Genomic DNA, 22,996 nt, shown 5'->3' on the forward strand with positions numbered 1-22,996 from the left:
CAGAAAGAGGAACTGTTGAAGGACAGTGATTGGCTTTGCAAAAATTAAAGTTCTTTGTTCTGGAAACATCCAGAAAATGAACAAGTGTATTGTGCAAAGGAAGATCTTGGAGAGGGCAAACATAACTGCTTGTCACTGAGGCAGGAGAACAGTGTCAGCAAGCAGTGAGAAGAGGCAGGGAGTTGTGTGAGGGTGACTGCAAAAAGGTTCATACAAGGACAATCAAGAGGGAAGTCTAGGCTTTCTTCTGACCAGCTCAGCATGTGTTGAAGCAGTGCACGGGCTCAGTGCCTGAGAAAGTACCACAGGAACGGCAGCCTCTTCAAAGGTTGCAGGATAGTGGGGAGCTAATCTGCCCTTCAAGTGTGCTGGGAATTTCCTGGTTCAGCGAGTTTTTCAAGAGGAGTTAACCATCTCATTAATTGTCACTTCTCCTCCCTGTCTAGAAGAGAGAAGGCTTCTGCCAACTTCTGCAGCAGATGAAGAATAAACACTCAGAGCAACCAGAGCCTGATATGATCACCATCTTCATTGGGACCTGGAATATGGGTATGGGCTTCTTTCTAACATGGGCGTTCCTTCAGACACTTGTCAGAATGCATGCTCACCTGCCCCAATGAGCTCCAGGCACCCTGTTTGTTCTGCTGCAGATCTGTGCACCAGGGTGGTCTTCTACTGGGACAGGGGAAGGGCTGATCTCTAGGCTTATTCTTGCATACACTTTGACACTTCTTGTGATCCCAGTGACAGGAAGATAAAGTTGGCTGTGATGGATACGGAAGTCTAGTGACAGGGACCTTCACACTTAGCTAGCCTTGGCCTTGGTAAGCTAATTAAACAGAGGAAGGTGGTCAAAGCAAAGTCACTCCTTCCATGCGTCGAGTGCGGTTAACATCTTTGTCACCTTAGAACAGTGTACCCTGGCTGATACGAAACTGATACAGGACAGAGTGAATGTGAAGCCTCTGATTTCTGACCCCATGGGTTGTCTGTGTCCTGGGTTTGACAGAACATACTCTGACTTACTTTGGTGTTTGATTTGTTAATGCAAGGTGCTGCACCTCCCCCAAAGAAGATCACCTCCTGGTTTCTCTCCAAGGGGCAGGGGAAGACCCGTGATGACACTGCTGACTACATTCCTCATGACATCTATGTGATTGGCACCCAGGAGGATCCCCAAGGGGAGAAGGAATGGCTGGAGACCCTGAGACAATCCCTGCAGGAAATTACCAGCATCAGCTTCAAAGTGGTGAGGGGTTACTCCAGTTTATTGCACATAACTCAGGCATGTGAGGAGAGTACATGTTGTGCAAATAAAAGAGACAGAAAAATAAGTGGCATTTTGCCTATAAGTCCTCCCCTTCCCTCCCTTTATTGTCATTGCACTTGGATGAGGGAGAGCAAACTGAATCTGTCTGTGGACTCACAAGATCCTCCCCTGGAGCTGGCTAGATGGGCATATTTCTGTCATCAGTGACTCCCCCACTGCCAAAGCAGGGACCTTGTCTTGACACTCTTCTGCCTGCCACCCTGGGGCAGATGCTGAGTACCCGAGTCAAGGGATGATGATGTTTTCACCTTCATAAAGGAGGAGACTGTAAAACTTTCTGAGCCAGCTGTAGCCTAGATCTCATCCTACGCAATTGCACTTTCAAAATAGGATGTAACAGCATACATGGCACGGTCACAAAAGAAACTGAACCTTATTAACGCCAGGCTTGGGCATTTCTGAGTTTCAGTGATGTCAAGAAACAAATCTAAGTGTATCTGGAAGGCCACAGGAGAGCAGGACTTATGACTATCATGGTGATATGGAAACTTTATTTTGTGCAAGCAAGGCAATCCAATGATTAACTAGAAAATAGCTAGGTCCTTCCTCCTACCTTTGATTAAAATGATTGAAAGGATATTCTGAACACAGGAAGACAATTTGTGTAGAAGTACCACAGAAGGAGTCAGAAAGGCTGCGGGTACAGCGCAGCTCTGCAGATATATGAAGAAATATAACCTCTAACCTTCCCATCCCTGCAGATAGCAATCCATACGCTCTGGAACATCAGGATTGTGGTACTAGCCAAACCAGAACACGAGAACCGGATCAGCCACATCTGCACAGACAACGTGAAGACAGGCATTGCAAACACACTGGGTAAGGAACAGAGCCGATCTTGTCCAGAGGGCTGAGACCTCTTCAGTCTGTGCCAATACTGTCCCTGAAGTGAAATAGCTTTCTCCACAAGACTCCTTTGACTACATTTACGTGACACTAGTGTTACTAAAGTTATATCCCACTAACACTGATTATATCTTACCCTGTAGGAGAGGAATCTATTTGTGTGCATACTTGGTGCATATACATGTATTTATATTCCCAGCAAACACCTTTGACTGGATATTGGATTGCTCTTTCATGGGTTTCACAAGGAAATTGCACTTCTTTCCCTTCAACTGATTTTTTTAGCATCCTTAGAAAATTTGTTACCACAATCTGTGCTGTATGTACTAATTCATTCTGTGCTGACTGAGTCAAGTTATTTCTCTTCTCCATGCTCCACTTTACTTAAGATGTGCTAGGTGCTTTATTATCTTTGTTAAACTCAGCCTGGAGGTGGATTGATTTCTTGACATTTTTGGCTTATTTTTCCCAGGTAATAAAGGAGCTGTGGGGGTGTCATTCATGTTTAATGGAACCTCCTTTGGGTTTGTTAACAGCCATTTGACTTCAGGAAGCGAAAAGAAACACAGGTAAGATACATCTTAAAAACTGGTGTTGACCCAGAGTGAAATGATCTGGGCCATGCTTGCAAGGAGGGTCCACCAGACGCTCACAAGCATGTTTTCCTGACCATAAAAATTTGTTAAATGTTTTCTGGGAGGGCAGCCTGTGCTAAAGATCCTGCCTGCTATGTCGGTATTTCAATAAGTGACTTCTGCTCTATGGCCACACCACACAGTGCAGGTGAAATGGACAGCAAAATTATTTCAGAGCCAAGTGTAAATGTCTCCCACAAAACACTTATGTCACCTGTCAAGCAAGTCCAGTATATGAGGGAAATCAGTTTATTGATCTGTAATGTTCTGAAGAGATATAGGAAGGCTTTTCCCATCCCAGAATAACGTGCTGAAGCGGACAGTTTGCCTGCTCACTGTAGGCGGTGCTGTGAGCATGGGAGCTGTGGTATCTGCTGAGGAATGGCTCAGGAAGATCCTGCTATGCAGAGCGTGCTGTCAGGAGTGCCAGGAGGGAGGTGTGGAGCACAGAAACATCACCACGGTGGCTAATTCTCTATACTCAGCTGTGAAATGAGTTTCCATGGTCTAGGCAGGTTCTGTGCAGCACAGGACTGGAAGGCAAAGATCCCAGTGTTGGTAGAAGATCTGTGCCCACGCTGGATGAGCTGGAGCAGTTGCAAGGAGTGGTTTTGAAAGCAAAGAGGACTTGAAATTAAGAGGTTGGCTTTGCCATCTTTCCAGAACCCAGGAAACGGTGTGGGATTCCTTCACAGGGTCTTTGCCACTGATGGATTTAACTTCTACAGAAGGGTTCCCCAGGGCCAGGAATAGCTGCCAGAATCTAGTTATATGTTTGCTGCTGAAGGCAACAATCTAATGCTGGGTTTCTGGGACATGCAGCTCAGAAAAGCACAACCCCAGGCAGCAACAAAAGTGGCGTTAGGACAGTTTTCCAGCCTTTCAGCTCAGGTAGAAACAGTCTGACACCCCAGGCAGAGCAGTCTGGAGCTGCTGTAAATGCCACTGTCACCTCCTGCTCCCCAGGCCACACACGATACAAGCTGCAATGCAAGAGCAGCTGGTGCTGTCCCACGTGTGCCGACACCAGCTCCTGCTCCATCCCCAGGCTGCACCATGCTGTGACACTGGCAACATCCATTAGGATGGTTCACCAAGAGATACTGAGCATGTTACCTGAGCAGATCTGCTAAGGTGCAGCGCAAGGCAGGGGTGGCGAGGTTTCAGCTTTGGATCTGCTCTTCTCTAGATGTTGAGCCAAATCAGTTGCTGCCTGGTAAAGCTGCAGCCTCTGCCAGCCCAGGCATTTAGAAGTCGCATGGCAATTTAGTGTGTCAGGCAGATGTTTCTTGTCTTGACAGACGCAACCAGAACTACACGAACATCCTGCGCTTCCTGACGCTGGGAGATAAGAAACTGAGTCCGTTTAACATCACTCATCGCTTTACTCATCTTTTCTGGCTGGGAGACTTGAACTACCGCGTGGAACAGCCCCCAACGGTGAGGGACTCTGTGTGCATCCCTGGAGAGACAAAATACCGTGTTGCTATAGAAGTGCTATGTTTTTCCAATCTAGGGCAAGATGGCAGAACGAGGGGAGGCAGAAGGGGTCCCCAGGGCTTGAGGCTGACACCAGTTGAGGGAGAGTAAGGAAATCCCCTTTGCCTTCTCCAAGAATGGATGGTCTCAGGGCACGCCAGGAATGCTGGCTGCCACACTGCTCCAGGCAGCATCGCTTCCCCAAACCTCTCAACTCTCCTTCCCACTGTGAGCGAGCATCTGTCCCTGAACAGCTTGATCCAGAGATTGCCTTTCTGCTCTATTTGCTTAGCTTTTAATGGCTCAGAACAGGCCTTCAGAAGCAGGCAAGCTGCAACGAACACTGGATGGGTTTCAGTAGGTGTGAGACAACAGCAAGCCTGGTGTTGATGTGCAGCTCGTTGCGTGTGTGTATGCTCATGTAGAGGACAGGTGGGCATTTTGATGCCTGTTTTGATAGACAAATGTTCAGCCGTGCAGCAAAGACTGAGGCCTTTCAGTGAAGGGAAAGGTGGGGATGTGGCAGGGGCTTTGTGAAACAGTTGAGAGGCACTTGCTGGCTCACCAGTTAAGGGAGAATTTATAAGAAGGTTTTGCATCATCTGCAGCTCTGCTGTTTCCCTGTTGGCAGGAAGCAGAGAATATTATCCAGAAGATCAGGCAGCAGCAGTATCCGGAGCTGCTGGCTTTTGACCAGCTTCTCATTGAGAGAAAGGACCAAAAGGTGTTTCTGCAGTTTGGTAAGATTCTGAGTTTGTTGACAGGTTCCTCTCCCATTTCCAGCAACTTTCTCTGCCAGAGGTGATGTGGGGCAGGGTGTACAGAGCAGTGTCTGTCTTTCCCAGATGAGGGTTCTCGATGGGCCAGACTGTAACAGAGCTGTCTCTCTATTTTAGAGGAAGAAGAGATTACTTTTGCTCCAACCTACCGTTTTGAAAGAGGTACCCGGGAGAAGTATGCTTACACCAAGCAAAAAGCTACAGGGGTAGGTGAAAACTGATTCCTTTCAGAAAGAAAATCCTACAGAAGAAAGGGACCTAACCCGATCTCTGCATTTTCTGCCTTTGTAGTGTTTTGAAATGAGTCAATACAAACAAAAAAAGATCTGAGACAAATATATGGTGCTTGGGCAAGAGAATTTCCTGTTCTTTTGTGAACTGGTCCTTTCCCTCCCTCTTGACAGTCACTGTTCCTTTGGTTTGCAGATGAAGTACAATTTGCCATCCTGGTGCGATCGAGTGCTCTGGAAATCATACCCCATGGTGCACGTTGTGTGTCAGTCCTATGGTGGGTAGATAACAGATTGTGGATAGCAAAGCAATAGGCCTGAAACGGAAATGATTCAGAGCAGAGTCTGTAGGATCTCCCTGCGCTGCCAGGCACTCAGCAGAGGGGGACCTGATGTTAAACCAGGCAGAGGGAAGCTAAATCTCTCTGCCTGTAACCTTACAACATTTGGAACTAGTTCTGTTATTTTACACGCAGAATACAACTCAGACAGCTACAGCTGTCCAGCTTTAGGCCATGCTGTAGGATCACTTTACGCCACTTATTTCTTGGTAGCAACAACCGCTTTTCCTGTGCAGTTAACATCAGGAGCTCCTAGCTTGATGGTGCCAGGAAGGGAGAACCTGTGTACACAGTCCAGTCTGCAGAGGCTGGAGCTGCAAACATCTCTCTTCTGTCAAATCATATTCCAGAAGGACTGTGTGGTACCAAGAGCCTGTTCCCTTTCTTGCTGAGAGGCGTCACAAAAGTGCAGTGCAGGGGAGAGACGGAGCCCACAAAACCTGTTTAAAAAAAGACTCAGATACTAGTTCCTTAAATTTCATCAACTATATGTAGGACCAAGCATCTGAGCATGATGTTGGTGGTTTCCAGTGCATGGGATTGAGTAGAGGGCTGTAAAAGTCTCTTGGGGGATAAGGTGGACTGATGTGATCATAGAGCCTATGGTCATGAGATCTGTTGTCGAATAAACACCTCCAGAGGATCTGGCACTTGCTTTTATATACTGTTCTGTTCAGTGGACCAGCCTCACTGGAACTCACTGTGTGCTTAGGTGAAGTCAAGACCTCGCTCACTCGCTGTTAATCATGGCCATGAGGTGGCCTGTAGCACTGCAGTAGCACCAGTGTATTCTGTGTGATTTCCTGCCATATTTGAGCTTTAATTAGCTGTGCATGTTGCAGAGGCAACCAAGAATCCTCCAACTGCTTTTTGTGCTGTGGGAATCTAACGCTGAGAGTCACTTGCAAAATGATATGGTGAAGTTGTGCCCATGAACCAGCTCTATGTATTTTGACAAAAGAGTCACGTTCCTATATACTAACACGAGATGATGTAGAAACACCTTTGACTAGAGACAGTTACCACAGCGACAGCTATGTTTTCTGGAAAATTACTGGATAATGTTTCTACCGCAGCGATCTCACAGGAGCAGGGCAGTAACTCTCCTCCCATTCTCGTTGGCAGGCTGCACCACCGACATCACGACGAGTGACCACAGTCCTGTCTTTGCCACTTTCGAAGTGGGAGTCACCTCACAGTTCGTTTCAAAGAACGGTTAGTCAGGCTGGGTGCAAGTGTGCTGGCCTCACCTTTTGGGTGCAAAATGCAGTGCTTTGTATATGTTTGAAGGAAAGGCTGATTCTTAAAGAGTCCACTTCTCTTTATCCCCTACTGAAAACACCATTATTTTCCCTTCCTCTTTCCTAGACTCCAAATACACGGATTCCCAAGGGGAGATAGAGTTCCTGCACTGCTATGCTACTCTGAAGACCAAGTCCCAGACCAAGTTCTACATTGAGTTTCACTCTAGCTGCTTAGAAAGTATGGATTTGGACATCTCTGTTCTCTCTGTCCAAGTTTCCTGCTTGTTTACATTAGTTCCCCTTCCTCTTGCTTTGATCTAAATAAGCAGCTGTGTAGGTCACTTGTTCCAGTGCAAAAAAAAGAGATGTTCTGACAATTTTGTATTAGTTTACAGGTCATCCTGTACGGTCAGCAATACAATCCAAAACCCACAGCCGCGTAGCTGTAATCCGCGTTCAGATGTGTACCTTTCAACCACTTCCATCTTGTTTGGCAACCTGATCACCTTTTTCTTGAAGAGAAACATGCATTGTCCTTGCTTATCACACAGAAAATCTCTACTTAGCAGATGATTGATTAAATTTCTAATCATGCCTGCTGCAAATGATCAGGTGGTTTCAAAATAAAGCATCTGCATTATGCTAATAAAAATAATATAGTTACCCTGGTTTGAAAAGAATAAGTCAGAGGATCAGCTAGCAGTGAAAGGGAAGGTAGTGATTTGATGCTGTAAAGGGGACTGTGTACCCACCAGTGCTGCAGGTTTTACTCCCTGTCCCTGTGCTGTGGTGCTGTTTATGTAATGCCAGCCTACATGACCTCGCTGTGGGTTTTTTTAAGCGATCCCCCATCACAGGACTGCTCCTCTAAGTGGGACAGCATGCCTTCGGTGTGCGCTTCATCACATTATCGCATGTCAGAGCACTGTGGCAAAGACAGTTCCATAAAAGATTATTTTTTGGCTGTATCAAAATTTGCATAAATTTCTATGGAAACAGTGTATTACAAATCTTAAATTAGAATTTCAAAAGTGTGCTATCTTGAGTGGCGTAGGAAGAGCTGTCATGTTCTTATCCTCCAGTCCATGTATGCACTGAGCTTTTCAGTGCCAAGTTTAACTGTAAAATAAAACCTTTTAACAATGCTCCAGTAAAATCACTTGTAAGTTTACTGTGTAAACATTCACCCAAAGCTCAGACTTTAAGCTTCTTAATACTTTTGAAGCGTGTGTCCAAGTGGGAAGATAATTGTAGGCCTTTTGGAGATCTAGCATCTGAAAAGGATTTGTAGCCAACTTCTTGCTGTCTCTCTTCTGTTGAACTTTCTTATCGCTTTGCAGGTTTTGTAAAGAGCCAGGAAGGAGAAAATGAGGATGGGAATGAAGGGGAGCTCGTGGTAAAGTTCGTCGATGCGCTTCCAAAGGTAAACCAGGACTATGTTTCCATATCCATATGAAAGAGAAGCCGTCCACTTGCATCCCATGAGCAACAATACGTCTTTTGCTTATATAAATGTTACATTCAGGAACATGCTTGTGGTCTTGTTTACACTAAAAAGGGACTGTAAGAATGCAGGATGGGCTTAAGCTAAACAGAGTATGTTATAAGCAGGAAGGGCCTTCCTTGCCAGTGTACTTTTCATCTGTATCAGGAATTTTGCTGGCCTGATTATGTCACTCAGGAGCATGACCTTTTTCACACCTTTTTAGTGACTGTAACTGTGCTGACAAGTCTTTTAAGCAGGTCCCCCTTTTTTTTTTTTTCCTTTGGTTTTAGATGGAAAATAAAACAGCTGTGCTGGAATTTCGCACACACAGGCTTTTTTTCTTGGTATTTTTGAGAAAAGTTGACTTTTTTATCATTGTTAAAAAGACTATCAGTGGCCAGAAGTAGTGTCCTGCGTGTCAGTGTCAAAGACGAGTCCAATTCTTGAGATGGAAGGTGTTCTGCATTTACTGGCATGGTGGGAGCTGGAAAGAACTATCAGAGCTCTTGGATTTGGAGCACGTATGTGTGTCAGCGCCCCTCTGAATAGCCCAGAAGAGCTGCTGACTTTGGAAAGAGTGCCTTACACTGAGAGACTGGGGAAAGACACCGCGATAAGTGATTGTAACAACAGCCAAACAGATTTTTGGGAACAGACTGTAATCAGAGCCTGATCACTTCCTCCTAGAGCAATTGCAGCCCTCACTGTAGGAAAAAACTGCAGCTCAGCCCAATGTGTGTGCATTCTGTCTGCTGTGCTGGGAGCAAGAGTGGGGACACTCCAAAAGTGTGTAGCCTCCTACCACTGATCCCCAAACATCATGGAAGAGGCTGATCCTGGGGGTGACATGGTACCCTCGTGGTTTGTCCAGCTGAGGTTTGCTCATTTGTGGCTGAGGCACAGGGAGAACCATGTTCCTGTAGACCACCTATTGCACTGACCCACATTAACTTGTCTTTGCAGCTGACTCCAATCATTTCAGACCCAGAATACCTTCTGGATCAACACATCCTGATCAGCATTAAGTCATCCGACAGTGATGAATCTTATGGTAAGTGCTTAGCTCTGAAATTCTGCATGAGTCAAAATCTGCTTAGATTTTTCCGAACCGCTGAAAGAGTGGGAGACAACAGAAGTCACTCTTACAGACTGAATATCTATGATGCTCAGACTTCTGATTTAGAACTCAATACATACAAAAATACATTGTGGACAATATTTTGTGAGGTAATGATGATTAGAGGAATATGAACTAGAACCAACGATGTGTGTGAGCTTTACCAGCCCTAAAAGAGCAGTGGCTTAAAAAGAAAGAGCTTTACAAGAATTAAATAGGAGTCAGTCTGCTTTAATGGGTTTATTCAGAACATACAAATCCTGTTTCACTTGTGCTCACTTGACGCATTTCTCCTGGCTACAGAAAAGCCACTGTCAGTGCTGCTCACTTCCAAATTCTAACCGGTCGGAGACTGTCATTCTCACCCACAGAATGCTCTTTGCCAAAACCCCATTGACTGGAATGGCAATCACAGGCTCATGTTTTCCTTACCAGCAATATAAGTTCAGAACCCCGTAGTCACCTGCAGATGTCTCCAATGCCCAAATCTTTCACACATATGTGAAGAAGTGAAATGAATGCCCCTGATTTCTCAAGAGATGCTACACTCCTTACTGCAATCCAGAGCAGATTCTCTCCAGTAATCTCAGCCATGTTGGTATAGTGAGAGTAAATGACTGACATGAGAAAGAGATTTCAATGCTTTTTTTTCTTAGTCCCAGGCTCACTGTCTCCTTGTCATCCCCTAGGGGAAGGCTGCATCGCCCTGCGAATAGAAGCAACAGAATCCTTAGTTCCTATCCATGCTGTGCTGACACACCATGGTGAGAAAACAGGGGTCTTCCAAGGTGAAATCAAGTTACAAACATCACAAGGAAAACAGAGAGAGAAACTGTATGGTAAGGAACAAGATCATCGCTGCAATGCTTGCTCTAGAGAATATCCATCTCCAAAGATTTCTGATAACTGTCAAGGAATTGAAAATTACCTTTGAAGTGCTTTTAGTCCCAGAGAAGCAAGAGCTTTTGATACTGACTGCAAGGGGATTGAGTATTGTTAGTTCTCAGGAGTATACCTCAGCTCTTTCAGAAAGAGACAGCAATTCCATTTGGGTTTTTCTTTTTCTTCATTCAAGTAAATTCGGCAGACTGAGAGAGCCCCCTGTCTGTCACTGATACTGATTTTATTGACCCGTGATACCTTATTTCCACTTGCAGTGGCCTTCTGACAAGGTGCTGAAGCTCTCCCTGTTCCATTCACTCTGGGGAACATCTGTAAAGAGCGTGTGAGGCTCTCAAGGAGCAGTTCCTCAGCTAAAAGATCACAGACCTTGCTTATTTTCGCCTTGGTGCCTGTTGTTCTCTGTCAGAGAACAAAAGCAGTCTCGTGACATTTACTATTGTTCTTGATAGTAAAATTACCTGTATGTGAGTGTCTGGGGGATCATGACCTTTGTATTTCAAGATACACATTTTTTCCTATGTCAGCAAAACATGATCTGTATTAGTGGGCAGTTGGACACATAACAGCAACAACTGTTTAAAACTGTCCCATTGTCATTCTGATAGACAAAGAGGGGTGCCTTAATACAAGCACTTACACAGAAAACTCAGGGAATCAGAAGCTGCCAAAACACTCTTTTATGCCTTTTCCTTCCTTCAGATTTTGTCAAGGTTGAACGTGATGAAATAGCTGGGCAGAAACCAAAGAATGTCAGCAACTTGGAGCCTGGCAAAGACTGGGATCAGACTAACAGGTAAAGGGCAAGTGGGTAGGTCGGTTACAGAAAACTAGTTGGCTCAATAAACACCGAGCTGGGCTTGCTGTGGGAGCAGCATTGATCACCATGGTGAGCACTGGGATGCAGCCTTTGTGGCTCTCTGGCCAGGGCTGGTCTATGCTTCTATGCCCAAAGCTTCAAAAGCTGAGAATGGTTAGTCAGACAGGGTCCTTGCACCCCACTTAAAAAGGGCCCTTTTATTTCCAACAGAAAGTCAAAATGTACTCATCTGATGGCCAGAGAGGCAGCAGCCATTGCTCGCTATTGGGGAAGTGCTTCCTCTTCTCCAGAGAACCCGGGAAAGGAGGATATGTTACGGTAATCTTGCTGCTTTACCTCTGCCAGTGCGGGGTGGGAAGCTGTGCCCAAACTACCTGTCTTTTCCTTCCCAAGAGTGACAGGACGCTTCTGGGCAAGGCTGTCCTTTCACTCCAGTGTCACAGGCACCTTTCTGTGCAAGTAGTGTCCTGCCTTCTGCCTGCTTGTCGATATGGGCACACTTCAACAGCCCAAATGTTTCTCCTGTTGTTCCAGCAGCATTTTCCCATGCTGTGCAATGCTGCCCAGTGCTGCAATTTGCCTCTTGTTTGGAGCTGAGCTGCTGGGCCCAGGAACCTGTAAAAGCCCCCAGATGTGGCTGCAGAAGCTGAGCCCTCTCTGCAGCCTGGAAATGGGGAGGTAGCCCTGACCCAGCTGCTTCCTCCCCAGTGAGTCAGGGGAGGGAGGCACTAACAGGACTCTCACTTATTCTCTGATTCTGAAGCAGCACTGACAAAAACAAACAAACAAAGAGTCGATGTAGTGAATCTAAGCAGTCAGTGAGCACCAACTCCTTTGTCGCCGGCAGAGAGACAAAAAAATAAATCTATTTATGTGTGTATCTTCCTAACAATATTTTTCTTCAGCAGCTCCACTCCCACAGACATCAGCAACCCCAACTACCTGGGGATGGCTGCTTTCTCTCAGCAGCCCTCTGCAGCCAGCCAGCTTAAGCAGATCCCTTCACCAGACCAGCTACCTTCTCTCTGGAGCTATGAGCAGCAGCCCAAGGAGACAACCTCCATAATGGGACAGAGTCAGTCATCCTCTACATCACCCTCCTTGTCCCCTCTATCTCCAAAACCGTCCCTCCAGCCTCCAGCAAGCAGAAGCATTTGTAGTCGGAGTCAAGAATACCCGTGAGTCTTTGAGTTTTGCACTGGGGTTTGTCCCCTCTCTCCTGTCATTCTGCACAGTCACTGTTTCATTATCTGTATGGAGAGTTTAAGGTGCAGCATGTTCTTTCAATCTTTTATCTCTAGAATTAGAAAAGGATTAGTGAAGGACACAAGTTCAGACGTCACATACTCAAAGAAAACTAGTGTAGTAATTCCTCAGACTTTTGTAAAAGGACAGCCAAAAATATAAGTTTAATTTTCTACCAAGAGAAGGAGAAGACTACAGAGATGACTGTAGTAACGAAGAAGGAAAATGAAGAGTGTGGCATAGACCATTCCACTGGATGGGAAACAAAGCTCCTTCATGTGCTGTACATGAAGCACTCTAACTGAATTTCTGCTTACACTGCCACACAAATATCCAGTTGCTGTAGAAGTTAGTGTCCATGTGCGACATCTGCCACAAGCCTGGATGCAGAATTTCCTTTCAGCAATTGACAATATCCCGTACCTACCAAACCTAGGAAAGGGATGGGGCTGCCCGCCCCCAAGCATGCACTCAGTGTTCTCCTTCCACACCTCTTTTTTGTAGTGACAGCTGCTTTCTGAGCCTGGGCGAGAGTTCTCTGGTAAATGTATGTGACACTTGATAAACCAGAACTTGCAGAAGCCAGAGCTGCAAGTGCTGCCTCAGTCTGTGACATACCTGACAACGTTTCATCGTGCCCTCAGCTCTTTGCTCTTCCATGTACTGACTTCCAGAAAACAGCTTGAAGCAAGGAACACAATTCATTTGATTTAAGACATACACGTGCCACTCACCCCTATTCCAGTCTGTTCAGAGACATTGTGGCTGATATTTCATGAACTGTGGCGATTCTCCAGATGAAAGACTTGCCAAATCAGGTCAAGTCATACAAAACTCATGAAACCTCCATTGTCCCATGGTACAGCTATTCTGTCATTCCAGCCTGAGCCTCAACTCAAATTGCTCAGCTGTGAATGCGCTATGGTTTCTCACACTGCAGTATAGAGCTAGTACTTACATATTGTGCATTTGGGTGCATTAAGGAGTTTTATCCCTTCCCTAGGAATACCATGTGGCATTGGTAGCAAGAGGAGATTGACCTAGTTGTAAATTGCTACAGTGTGATGTAAGCTCTTATGTTAACTGTCCAGACAACCCTTTCAATCCTCTCTGCCAGATCAGAGGATTCTTATTCATATTTAAAATCCAATCTGTGCATGTCGCAGATCCATCAAAGCACTTTGTACAGTTTGGCTCAGCATCTTATCTCTGTTTAAAGAGAAGCCAAGTGTCACTCTGACAAGACTGTAGTCCAGTAGGGAGTTTTTACAGTGCTATGCATATCTGCTCTCAGGTGTCATGTTAATAATGATTAAAGAAAGTAAAAACAATACACAATTCTGTTCTCTCCCCAAGAGTTTAATTTTATCATGTTCATTTCCTATTAATTTTCTCTTTAAATCAACTGATATCTCTTGCCTGCTCTTTACAAGTCTCCTTTTTACACTGTTTTGATGACTGTAGGCCACCTGAACTGGGGAAAACCACAGCAGAGCCTTTGCTTCAGGATGAGGGACAGCAAAAGCCAGAGATGTTTGACAACCCCCTCTACGGCTCTATGGGCTCCAAGGCCAAGGTGGCTCCAAAGAAGGAGCAGGACTACGCCAAGGCTGTGCGAAAAGAGCAGCTGCCATTGCCTGATCAGAGCTTTCATCTTGCGAAGTCACAGGAGCCCGAGAGCAGCAAGAGCACCAGCAAACAACCAGCACCACCTTTCCTGGTCCCCACGCAGCGATTTCGGTCCTATACCTGCTCTGGCCAATCTGAAGAAAAGAATACAGGTGAAAAGACTCAAGGCAAATCCAAGATGACTGTGTCATTAGAAAACTCAGTGCCGCTGAAGAAAACAGTCAAGCCGTCGAGGTCTGAAGTCAATCCAAGCCTCCAGGGCCAGCAGAACAAGCCGCCCCTTCCCTCCAAGAGCAGGGCGGTGCTGGACATGCAGAACTCCAAGGGCCGAGACTATCGGGACAGCTCAGAGCTGCCGCACTCCGAGAAGCACCGAACGGAAGAGGGACCAATTGGCAGGACGACGACACCGGTGTGTTACCTGTGGGAGTAAGGCAGGGTGGAAGTTTTGTTGGGCTGTAGTGTCACAGCAGAATAGTCCTATAGTGATACTGGCTTAATCATTCTGCCCTGGCTCTGTATTTCTTACCCAAACTCAGACCACTGTCCCACAAACCTACAGGACATGCAGAGCAGGGGATGCAAGGGAGTATCTCAAAGCGATATTGCTGCAGAAGATGCCATGTTGTGAAACCACAGCCTTCATTTTGCATGAAGGTTTAACTTCTGGACTGTTTAAGCCTGATGGCCAGAACAGGAATGCAAATAGTCAGCTACTTTGTTATTGCTCCTCCCGTGCTTATTGTGTTGTTTCTGAGAATGTCCAAACTTGGCCTGACAGCAGAAATCTACAGTATGGGCTAAAAGATTTGCTTTGCTGTAATTAATAAAAAGGATTGGGGGTTGACCTTTAAGATCCCTTCCAACCCAAAACATTCTATGATTAAAAGTAGTTATCTATAGGAAACGCTTATCAACTTAGAACGGTGATGTCTAAAAACAACACTGGACCCTCTACAGAAATAATCACACATCTGCTTTTCTGGGCTGGTGGTTTTTTGGTTGTGTGTTTGTTTAGGTTTCTTTCCAGAATGTCATGAGCTGGGTGAGGAGGAGTAGGGGAGGTCTAAGTAAATGGGTTTGAGAGAAAAAGAGACCCCACTTGGGCAAGCTGTAGGACTTTTTTTTCCTTCTCCATCAAAACTTTCAGAATTGCCGATAGACAAGCTGATGTCTTCTCTTGTCTCTACAGTGAAAACGCCACAGCAGATGGCACCCGAGGAGGAATCCTGATGGAAAAAAAGAAAGATCACAACTTTGTCACACTGATGTCCTCTGATCTGGTTCTAAAAAGATGGGGGATTTTTATTTCTGAGGTTGTATCCCTCTCTATGATTATAAAAGTGTTCTAGGTTGAGAAGTTTATCCTGTGTGGCTCATACCAAGAGGAGCCAGGACCACGATACCAAAGGCAATTTAGCCTTTTGTAGTGTCACTTTGGTACTCCTGTTAGGAGGCAGGTGGTTAAGTACATGCGTTAGTAAATGTTTTGAAAAAGAGGAAGGTACGGTATAAGGACCAGGAGAGGGAAGGGGTGTATTTAAGGAACCCTCTTTCTACAAAAGCAATTTTTAAATTTTGTGTTACAGAATTCGTATTAAAGAGTGATATGTAAAAGAAAGCATTTTGAAAGCGGTACAGCTTCAAAAGCACCTCCTGTCCATGGAGCAAGGAGGTAGGGGAGGGCAGGAGAAGAGTTTGAAAGCAGATAGTGGTGAATGTCACACGCTGTCCACAGAGCCAGCTCTGCCTCTGGTGTGAGCACCCAGGCTGCAGCCGTGTTATTCGTGCCAAGTGTGAGGGCTCGCCTTTGGCACTGTAGCTCTTTTTGATTTTTTTTTTTCCTAGCAGGATATGCTATTGTACCCCTAACAAATAAAGGGCAATATCACAACTACATGCAGAGGTGGGAGATGAGGCAGTGTCCGTGGGCAGCCTAGGAGTTCAGCTGCCTGGAGGGACGGACAGCTGTCAATCCAGCCTGTCTTAAAGCAAGCACTCTGCCTTGGAAGGACACTGGCCGGCTGATTGTGTAGCATTCCTAATAGATTAATGCTGACCTTACTGTACACTTTTGTTCATTGACTGAGAATGAATAATGTTAACATACTTGTAATTTCTGTTATATTCATGTTAAGTATTAATGCCATGGTTACAATTAGGCTATGCCTGTTTGTGACTTAATCGTTGCTATTGTTTCCATGTTGATTACTTAAAAATAATAAAATAGTCACATTTCTGATCATTCTTTACTGAAAATTCAGAGCTGCCTGCCACACGATTCAGCGTTAGTTGGGTGTTACACCAGAGGAAACACCAAAGGCACCAGGGAATGCAGGGAAGGTACAATGCCGCTGCGATATTGCAACCGAGGATGCATTTGTCTGTGTGCACAGAACCTTCGTGGATACAGCCAGTTTAAAAATTCTGGCATCTGTAAGCAGGTACAGTTACTACCTGTATCAGTATAGAAAACATACAGTAATTTTACTGGAACAGAAGAGGCCAAGCACAGGCTCGTGAGAGGGGGTGGAAGGGGACAATCTGTAAAGCAGAAATGTTTTTAAAAGAGAGGTTTTTCTGCCACGCAGGTTGGAGTTTCAGGCATTATCACTGAAACAACTGGCTGTCTAGCATACAAGTCAGCAAGGCAAGCCATGAACTTATATTCCTCCTGCTTTATTTAACAGAATCCTCTCCGTGTAATCCCCATAATTCAATAGCTGTGATATTTCTCTGACTCTTGGGAGCATTTCACTTTTCTATTCTAGATTGCAGGAGAACGTGTCTGGCCACAAAGTAAAACCTCACTGGAACAGGTGAGCTTTCTGTCCGATACGGAGAGTTACATCTGTTCCTGCTAACTGTGGTGTGTTCTTATATGTTTGGTGATGGAAATGTGACAGGATTTCTACAAGAAGTTTTTAACTTCTCAACGATGAGACAGGCTCAGATTCCCAGTGTTTATCCACTGACTTCCTAAGCTGTAAAAAATAAAATATATTCCCCAAAGTTTGCAAAATGAAAGCTTGATGTAAAGCAAGGATAGCTTCTTGCAAAAAAGATTCTCCTAATTAGGAATACTGCTTAAATTTGGCACAGATTTGCAGATGAGCAGAGTTTGAGAAAACTGGACTTAGTGAGGCATAATGTAATATCCAGGTACTTGATCTGACCTGTCCTTTAGAAAGATGTCTTGCTGGGGGAGATGAGAAGCTCTCTGCCAAGTTTCCAGCAGAAAAAAAAATGCATTACTATTCCCACGCTAAAAATGCGTTATTTACCCAGCTTGAGAGCTGGGTAAGAATTACCGCTTGTGGCTCCAAAGAGAGTCTGGAGCTATTGTCTATGACAGGAATGACAGCAAATGCCACCACACTTCCTGGAAGTGGAAAATGTTAAAAAAAAAAGGCTCTGTAAAGAGCTTTCTGAGGCCTCTGCAGAATGGAGAGCTCTCAGCTGAGCAGCTCAGACATGGAGTGGCAGAGATGGGCTGGTGCAAAGTGCTGGGACACTGCACAATACTTGTCTTTGTGGTAAAAGCAGCTGTACTGTGAGGTGGCAGAGTCAATAATGCCAGATCTGAATATTAGAAAGCCAAATTTAACAAGTAAGTATTGTGCTTATGCTTGTTTTGTTTAGTTTTTAGTTTGTCATGAAACCTTTAAGACACTGTCTACTGGTTTTACTGCGCATGTCCTGAGCCAGATGAAACTGGGACTGAACACAAGCTGCTTTTTTCTCTCATGTCCCTGGACCTATGACTCTCTTGCCAAGCCAGGCACATTTCTCTGCAATCTCTATTGTTGTCCAATTAAGTTTGTATGGGCAGTACGAGTAGAAGACACAAAGTGAAGGGTGTGAGACGTCCAAAAATGTACTGATTTCCCCCAGATGTGGTACCTCTCCATAACCTTCCGGCATCCTTTCTTTTAAGTTCTTAAAATAGCTGCAGTCTTGGTGTACTTATTTCCATGGAGACCCAGTTGTCAAAAATGCTTTAAGTTCCCAGCTACAGGACGTGGTGTTGTAGAACACAGTAACTTCTTAAACCCCTGTTTCCTGCCTGCACCTGACGCATCTGACGTAAACTGACTTGTCCTCTCAGCCGTAAAACCATCACAGGCCGCTGTTCAAGCTTTTCCCAAAATGTTGCAGTGTGCTGTACATTTCCTTCCTGGGAAAGGTGGGGCCTTACAGAAAATGGCTCAAAGAGGAGAGAAAACAAAAGGGAAAGGAAAAAAAAAGGAATGAGGAGTTAGTCACTCCAAAATAGCAAGGCGATAATTTTGATGTTGTTAGAAATGATGTTGCTTAGACCTTAGTCTGCTGGGGCCAAGCGCTCTTTTTCTATACAGGTTAAAACTAATCATTTAATCAGTATCCTCCCATCTGTTTTTAAAATGGTCTTTTTTCTGAAATCTTTGCCACATTTTTCTGTTGTCCTTATGACCGCACAATTAATTTTATCTCTATTGCGACTGAAGGGATGTATTATCCAAAAATTAATTGATTTACCCCCACCCCCTGACAAAGCTCCTAATTTTTATAACGTTTTCCTACTTGTGTATGATCGAACTGTGGGTGTCAGGACAAGCTAACTGACCAGGGTGACCCAGGGCAATTCGCAGAGATCTCCTAAACCAATGGCCCCGGGTGGCAACAAATTGGTTGGAAACACACAATCTCCAAATAGTTATTTTTTTATATCCCTACTCTCTGCCTGAGGGAAATCCACACTTTCCCCTGTAGGACATTTGCTAAAGAGACTCCATCCTCACCCTTGTTCGTTGTATCCCGTGACGATAACATGAACCAGAGATGCATGAGGACAGTTTAGGTGATGGCGGAGGCTCCTCTCCATCTGCAGGAGCAATCGACATTTTGGTGCCACAGTGTGTGTCAGCTGCACCAGCGTGATGCTTGCTTTATTGAGGTATTTAATGGAGGAGTCAATGACTTTCCCTGTTTTCTGTGCACAGCTGGACACATCTGCACCCCAGAGGTGCTGCAGCCACCAGCGCACCTGAGGAGGGGGCTCATTGTGCAAGTGCTGCAGGATCCAAATAGTCGTTTCCACGTGCTGAATTTCCCTAGTGCAGAAAAGGAGTTAGCTGTAGAGGTACAAGATGTTATTTCTATATATATAAGTAAACATCAGGTTTATATTCACATGGATATGAAAAACATCTCCTTTCTAATTCCACAGGGTGTGCATGATGTTGTTTCAAATGTGGCTTTTAATAGGAAGTATTTTAGGATTGCATTTGTGCTAAAATTCCAAAGTCTCTCAAAAATTCTTTCACAGTTGAATTCCAGGTTGGCAGAAGAGAGATTTCTTTTTACCTACTGTAATTTGCTGTATTTTTTCCGATACATAATGAGATAATGCTTTATTTCATTATGCATCACCAACTTTCCCTGAACTTCTGTTCTCAGCTCATTACCATTATCCTGTTTTATTAATTTTATTTACAGATTATCTTTGTACTAGCTCCCAAGTCAGCTAAACAAAAGGTAAATTAAAGATGCAGAGATTAATTCAACTCTGCAGAACTATCCGCTGGCTCACAATATCCTATGTATGAATCCAGTCTTTATTGCAGCCATGGTTTATTTTTGTCACAATTCTGCTTTATTTGATTTCAGCTTCTAGAGACGAATAAAAATTTTGCCCAAAAAGACTCAGTTGCTGCAAACACATGGAAGGGCTTAAAGATATCCTTTTAGATCAAAAATAACTGACATTATTCTGTAGCGTTCCGAGAACTGTGATCAAAACTCTATTCTCAAAAATCAGGAGACATCACGAAGACTGGCCATGTGCGTTTGCTGAGATTTGGGGGTTGGACTAGACGATCTCCAGAGGCCCATCCACCCTCAACTATTCTGTGCTTTTGTAATTATATTTAAATGAAACCATTCTGCGCCAGGGACAGTAATCTGCTACACATTACAGTTATTATTAACACTTTATTGCATTTTTTTCCAAGGTCTGGACTAGGTTACATATGGAATAAATTAGTCTCTCATATCATGAAGCATTAGATTATATTATAACTAATAGAGATAAAGATGGCACACGACAGGCAAGTAAATCTTGGGCTCAGGAAGGAGACAGGGTCCAGCAACAAGCAGGAAGCTTGCAGAAAAGCAAGTAGAGACTCTGTGGAATGAGAAAGAATCCAGCAGAAGGGAAGTGCGTAAAAGCCCTCTCCAACGGAGTCGGGAAGAAGGAAAGACAGCAAAGAAATTGGAAAAGAAATTAGACCTTTGCAACAGAAAGGATTAAGAGTTAGCACAGAAATTGTCTGTTCTGTACGGCAATTTGCATCTTCACAATTACAGCTTGTGAACACAAAGAAAACAGCCAGATGTGCGAAATGTTCCCTCTTTTCAAATGTATACTTGAAGATCCAAAACAAGGCCTAATTTGAAAATGGAGCTTTGAATTTAACTTGGCCTTTGGGAGGGACACTGGGCATCAGCATTTTCCCAGAAAATGAATTTTGCGGTTCTAAGTCAAGAAGCGGTAAAGGAAGTGACTGAATCCGAGCACCAAACTTGGGCCTCACAGAGGGTCTGAAGGGAAACATCGCATCAGAAACTCCCCCACTCCCCTTTGAGCAAGGATCCCTTTCATTGCTTGAGTGTCGACCACAACATGGCCATCTCAGCACAGAATCTCTGAAAAATTAGGCTGGAAGGGACCCTGAAAGGACCCATGCAATCCGTTCACTGTTCCAGCAAAGGGTAAACTACAAAATATGTCACAAGGTTTTTAACTGGCCTTGAATCCTTCCAGCGTGGGAGTTTCTCATCTTCCTCAAGCAGCCTGTTTCAGAGCCTCACCAGCCATTCCTTATCTCTAATGACCATTTTTTGGTGGACTTTGAGCCCTTTTGGTCTAGTCCTGTGCCCTGTGAACAAGCAGATCAGGTTATTGGCTTAATTTTCTGACACGTTAAACTTACTTACTGCTCTCACACTTCCCATCAGCCTCTCCCTCTTCAGGGCACACAATCCTAACTGCCCAAATGTTCTCTCTGTGGCAGTTCTATACATTTTGGTCATTCCTGCTAGGCTATGTCAACACACAACCACAAACAGGCACACCTGGGTGCAGGAAAAGATTGTCCTAGCAATTTTTATCTGAGGGTCTGTGGGCACATTCGGCTGTTCCGCCTGCCCCCGTACGAACCCCTCCAACAGGCATGTAATGTCTGGCCTGTCACCTGGTAAAGAACTGGCCCTCATGGCAAGGGATCAGTGAAATATTTTGATATTGGCCTTTTCTGTGTCTCCACACCATCTTGCATGCTTGGTGCAAGTGTCACTTCCTTCACAGCTGCTGACATCTGGAATTGCCTCCTCGTGTTCCCCCCTGCTTGTATCTGCTGAAGGGGCTTTTTTCTCCTTCACCTCTTTTCCCCTGGACGCACAACTACCAAACCCACCGTGAGCTTTGTATGGGAAGCAAAGTTTCGACCTCCGTGGATGTAGAACACAACATATTCTTACTGAAGGTATAGTTTTCACTTTTTCACTGTTGTATGAGTTTTCTTACATTCATTACGTTTGCCAGTTAATTTTTTATTTCTGAATTAGACTGTTGAACAAGTTGGCGGATTTTACTGACGGTGGTAGCAGAAAGGCACGTCAAACAGAGAGAAGCCAAATTTAGTCTGAATGAGCTATTTTATCACGTGTTCTTGTAACTCTTGTTGATCTAAAAGGAGAGCAAGATGACAGATGATGGCATGGAGCAGGCATGTGCTATTGGAAAGACTGCCAGAAGCTTAAGCTGAATTTAAGAAGAAAGAGGAACTTTGTATTGGAGTGGAAAAAGCATCATTAGCAGGTATTGTTGAAAAAATCAGGATGTCCTGCCCACTACGGAAATTGTAGATTACAGAGAGTTGGACATCTTTAACATAGTGCAATTTGTCTGAAATTCAAACATATACAGGTGACAATTAATCGAAATCCTTCCCTTGGAACAGTCTAGTATTTATTGTAAACAGTGAAACATAGACAGTGTTACCAGTAATTCATCTAAGGGTTGAGGACACACTTTTTTCTTTCTTTTTCCTTCATGCCATTTCTGCTCACACCGATTCTTTTTCCTGCTCCTCTGAAAGAAATAACAGACACTTATTTTCTCCCTGGTTTTAGTGAGAAAAGCCTATTCTCAAAAATGAGCTGAAGGATTTTTCTTGGAGAGCCTGAAAGAAAGCAGGTGGTTGGCAATTCAAAGGTAGTGAGAGACTTTGGGGCTGATTATGTATTAAGGACAAGGTAAACGCCTCAGGAGAAGAGTAACTGAGTCTGATCCCTGTATTTCTGTATTTTTGCCTTCTCCCTTTTTCTCATGCTTCATGTCTGGTTTCTTCTGCAGAGGATTAAGATATAGAGATTTGAAAGGATGAATTTCTCTCAGCACTGCCCTTCAGGAGGTCAGTAATTATATCCGTAGAATTAGGACTTTAAGCTTACAGTTACAAGTAATTTTATGTTTTTAAATATCTACTCTGATTTTGTGATGTATAAGCAGGGAAAAAGTAGGCTGTGTGCTTACACGTGGCCAAATTAGTTTTGTAGAGAGCATGCATAACCTTCTATATTGTGTACTTGATAAGACAGAGCTGTACATGAACTATTATTAACTCAGGCAGCAGCGCTCTCTCCTCTAGTGAATCATCTATTTTATTCTATTACAATTTAATAATTGCATCTTCATTCATTTACTAAAAAGAAAAACAAAACAATTTAGCTAGTCCAAGACATAAAGCTTTATGAATCCTGCCCAGTTTCAAATTAAATTACCGTAATATGGTTACCTAACACATTACTTAAGAAGTTAAGCAGTTAAAAGTGAAGCAATGAAGCAACCTGTTAGGGATTTTTACATTTGC

The 22,996-nt window shown here is 44.3% G+C and overlaps 1 protein-coding gene across 5 annotated transcripts in view; it reads left to right on the top strand.

The window, feature by feature from the left end:
• INPP5D (inositol polyphosphate-5-phosphatase D) overlaps positions 1-16,326 on the top strand; it is a 55,747-nt gene extending 39,421 nt beyond the window's left edge. Inside the window, exons 14-31 of one of the 5 annotated variants that reach the window (XM_065844767.2) lie at positions 447-549; positions 1,053-1,249; positions 2,032-2,149; positions 2,649-2,745; positions 4,113-4,251; positions 4,922-5,030; positions 5,187-5,275; positions 5,496-5,577; positions 6,766-6,855; positions 7,009-7,122; positions 8,225-8,307; positions 9,334-9,421; positions 10,177-10,326; positions 11,090-11,183; positions 11,418-11,525; positions 12,113-12,385; positions 13,917-14,493; positions 15,274-16,326. In XM_065844767.2, the coding sequence (XP_065700839.1) occupies positions 447-549; positions 1,053-1,249; positions 2,032-2,149; positions 2,649-2,745; positions 4,113-4,251; positions 4,922-5,030; positions 5,187-5,275; positions 5,496-5,577; positions 6,766-6,855; positions 7,009-7,122; positions 8,225-8,307; positions 9,334-9,421; positions 10,177-10,326; positions 11,090-11,183; positions 11,418-11,525; positions 12,113-12,385; positions 13,917-14,493; positions 15,274-15,276 (2,514 nt within the window). In that variant the 3' untranslated portion in view covers positions 15,277-16,326. Of the gene's footprint in view, positions 1-446; positions 550-1,052; positions 1,250-2,031; positions 2,150-2,648; positions 2,746-4,112; positions 4,252-4,921; positions 5,031-5,186; positions 5,276-5,495; positions 5,578-6,765; positions 6,856-7,008; positions 7,123-8,224; positions 8,308-9,333; positions 9,422-10,176; positions 10,327-11,089; positions 11,184-11,417; positions 11,526-12,112; positions 12,386-13,916 lie in introns of all 5 variants that reach the window. The other 4 variants (XM_065844765.2, XM_065844766.2, XM_071812402.1 and 1 more) reach the window with 4 other exon arrangements.
• The last annotated feature ends 6,670 nt before the right edge of the window (positions 16,327-22,996 follow it).

This window comes from Patagioenas fasciata, chromosome 9 (genome assembly GCF_037038585.1).
Source record: "Patagioenas fasciata isolate bPatFas1 chromosome 9, bPatFas1.hap1, whole genome shotgun sequence".
Taxonomy (NCBI): domain Eukaryota; kingdom Metazoa; phylum Chordata; class Aves; order Columbiformes; family Columbidae; genus Patagioenas; species Patagioenas fasciata.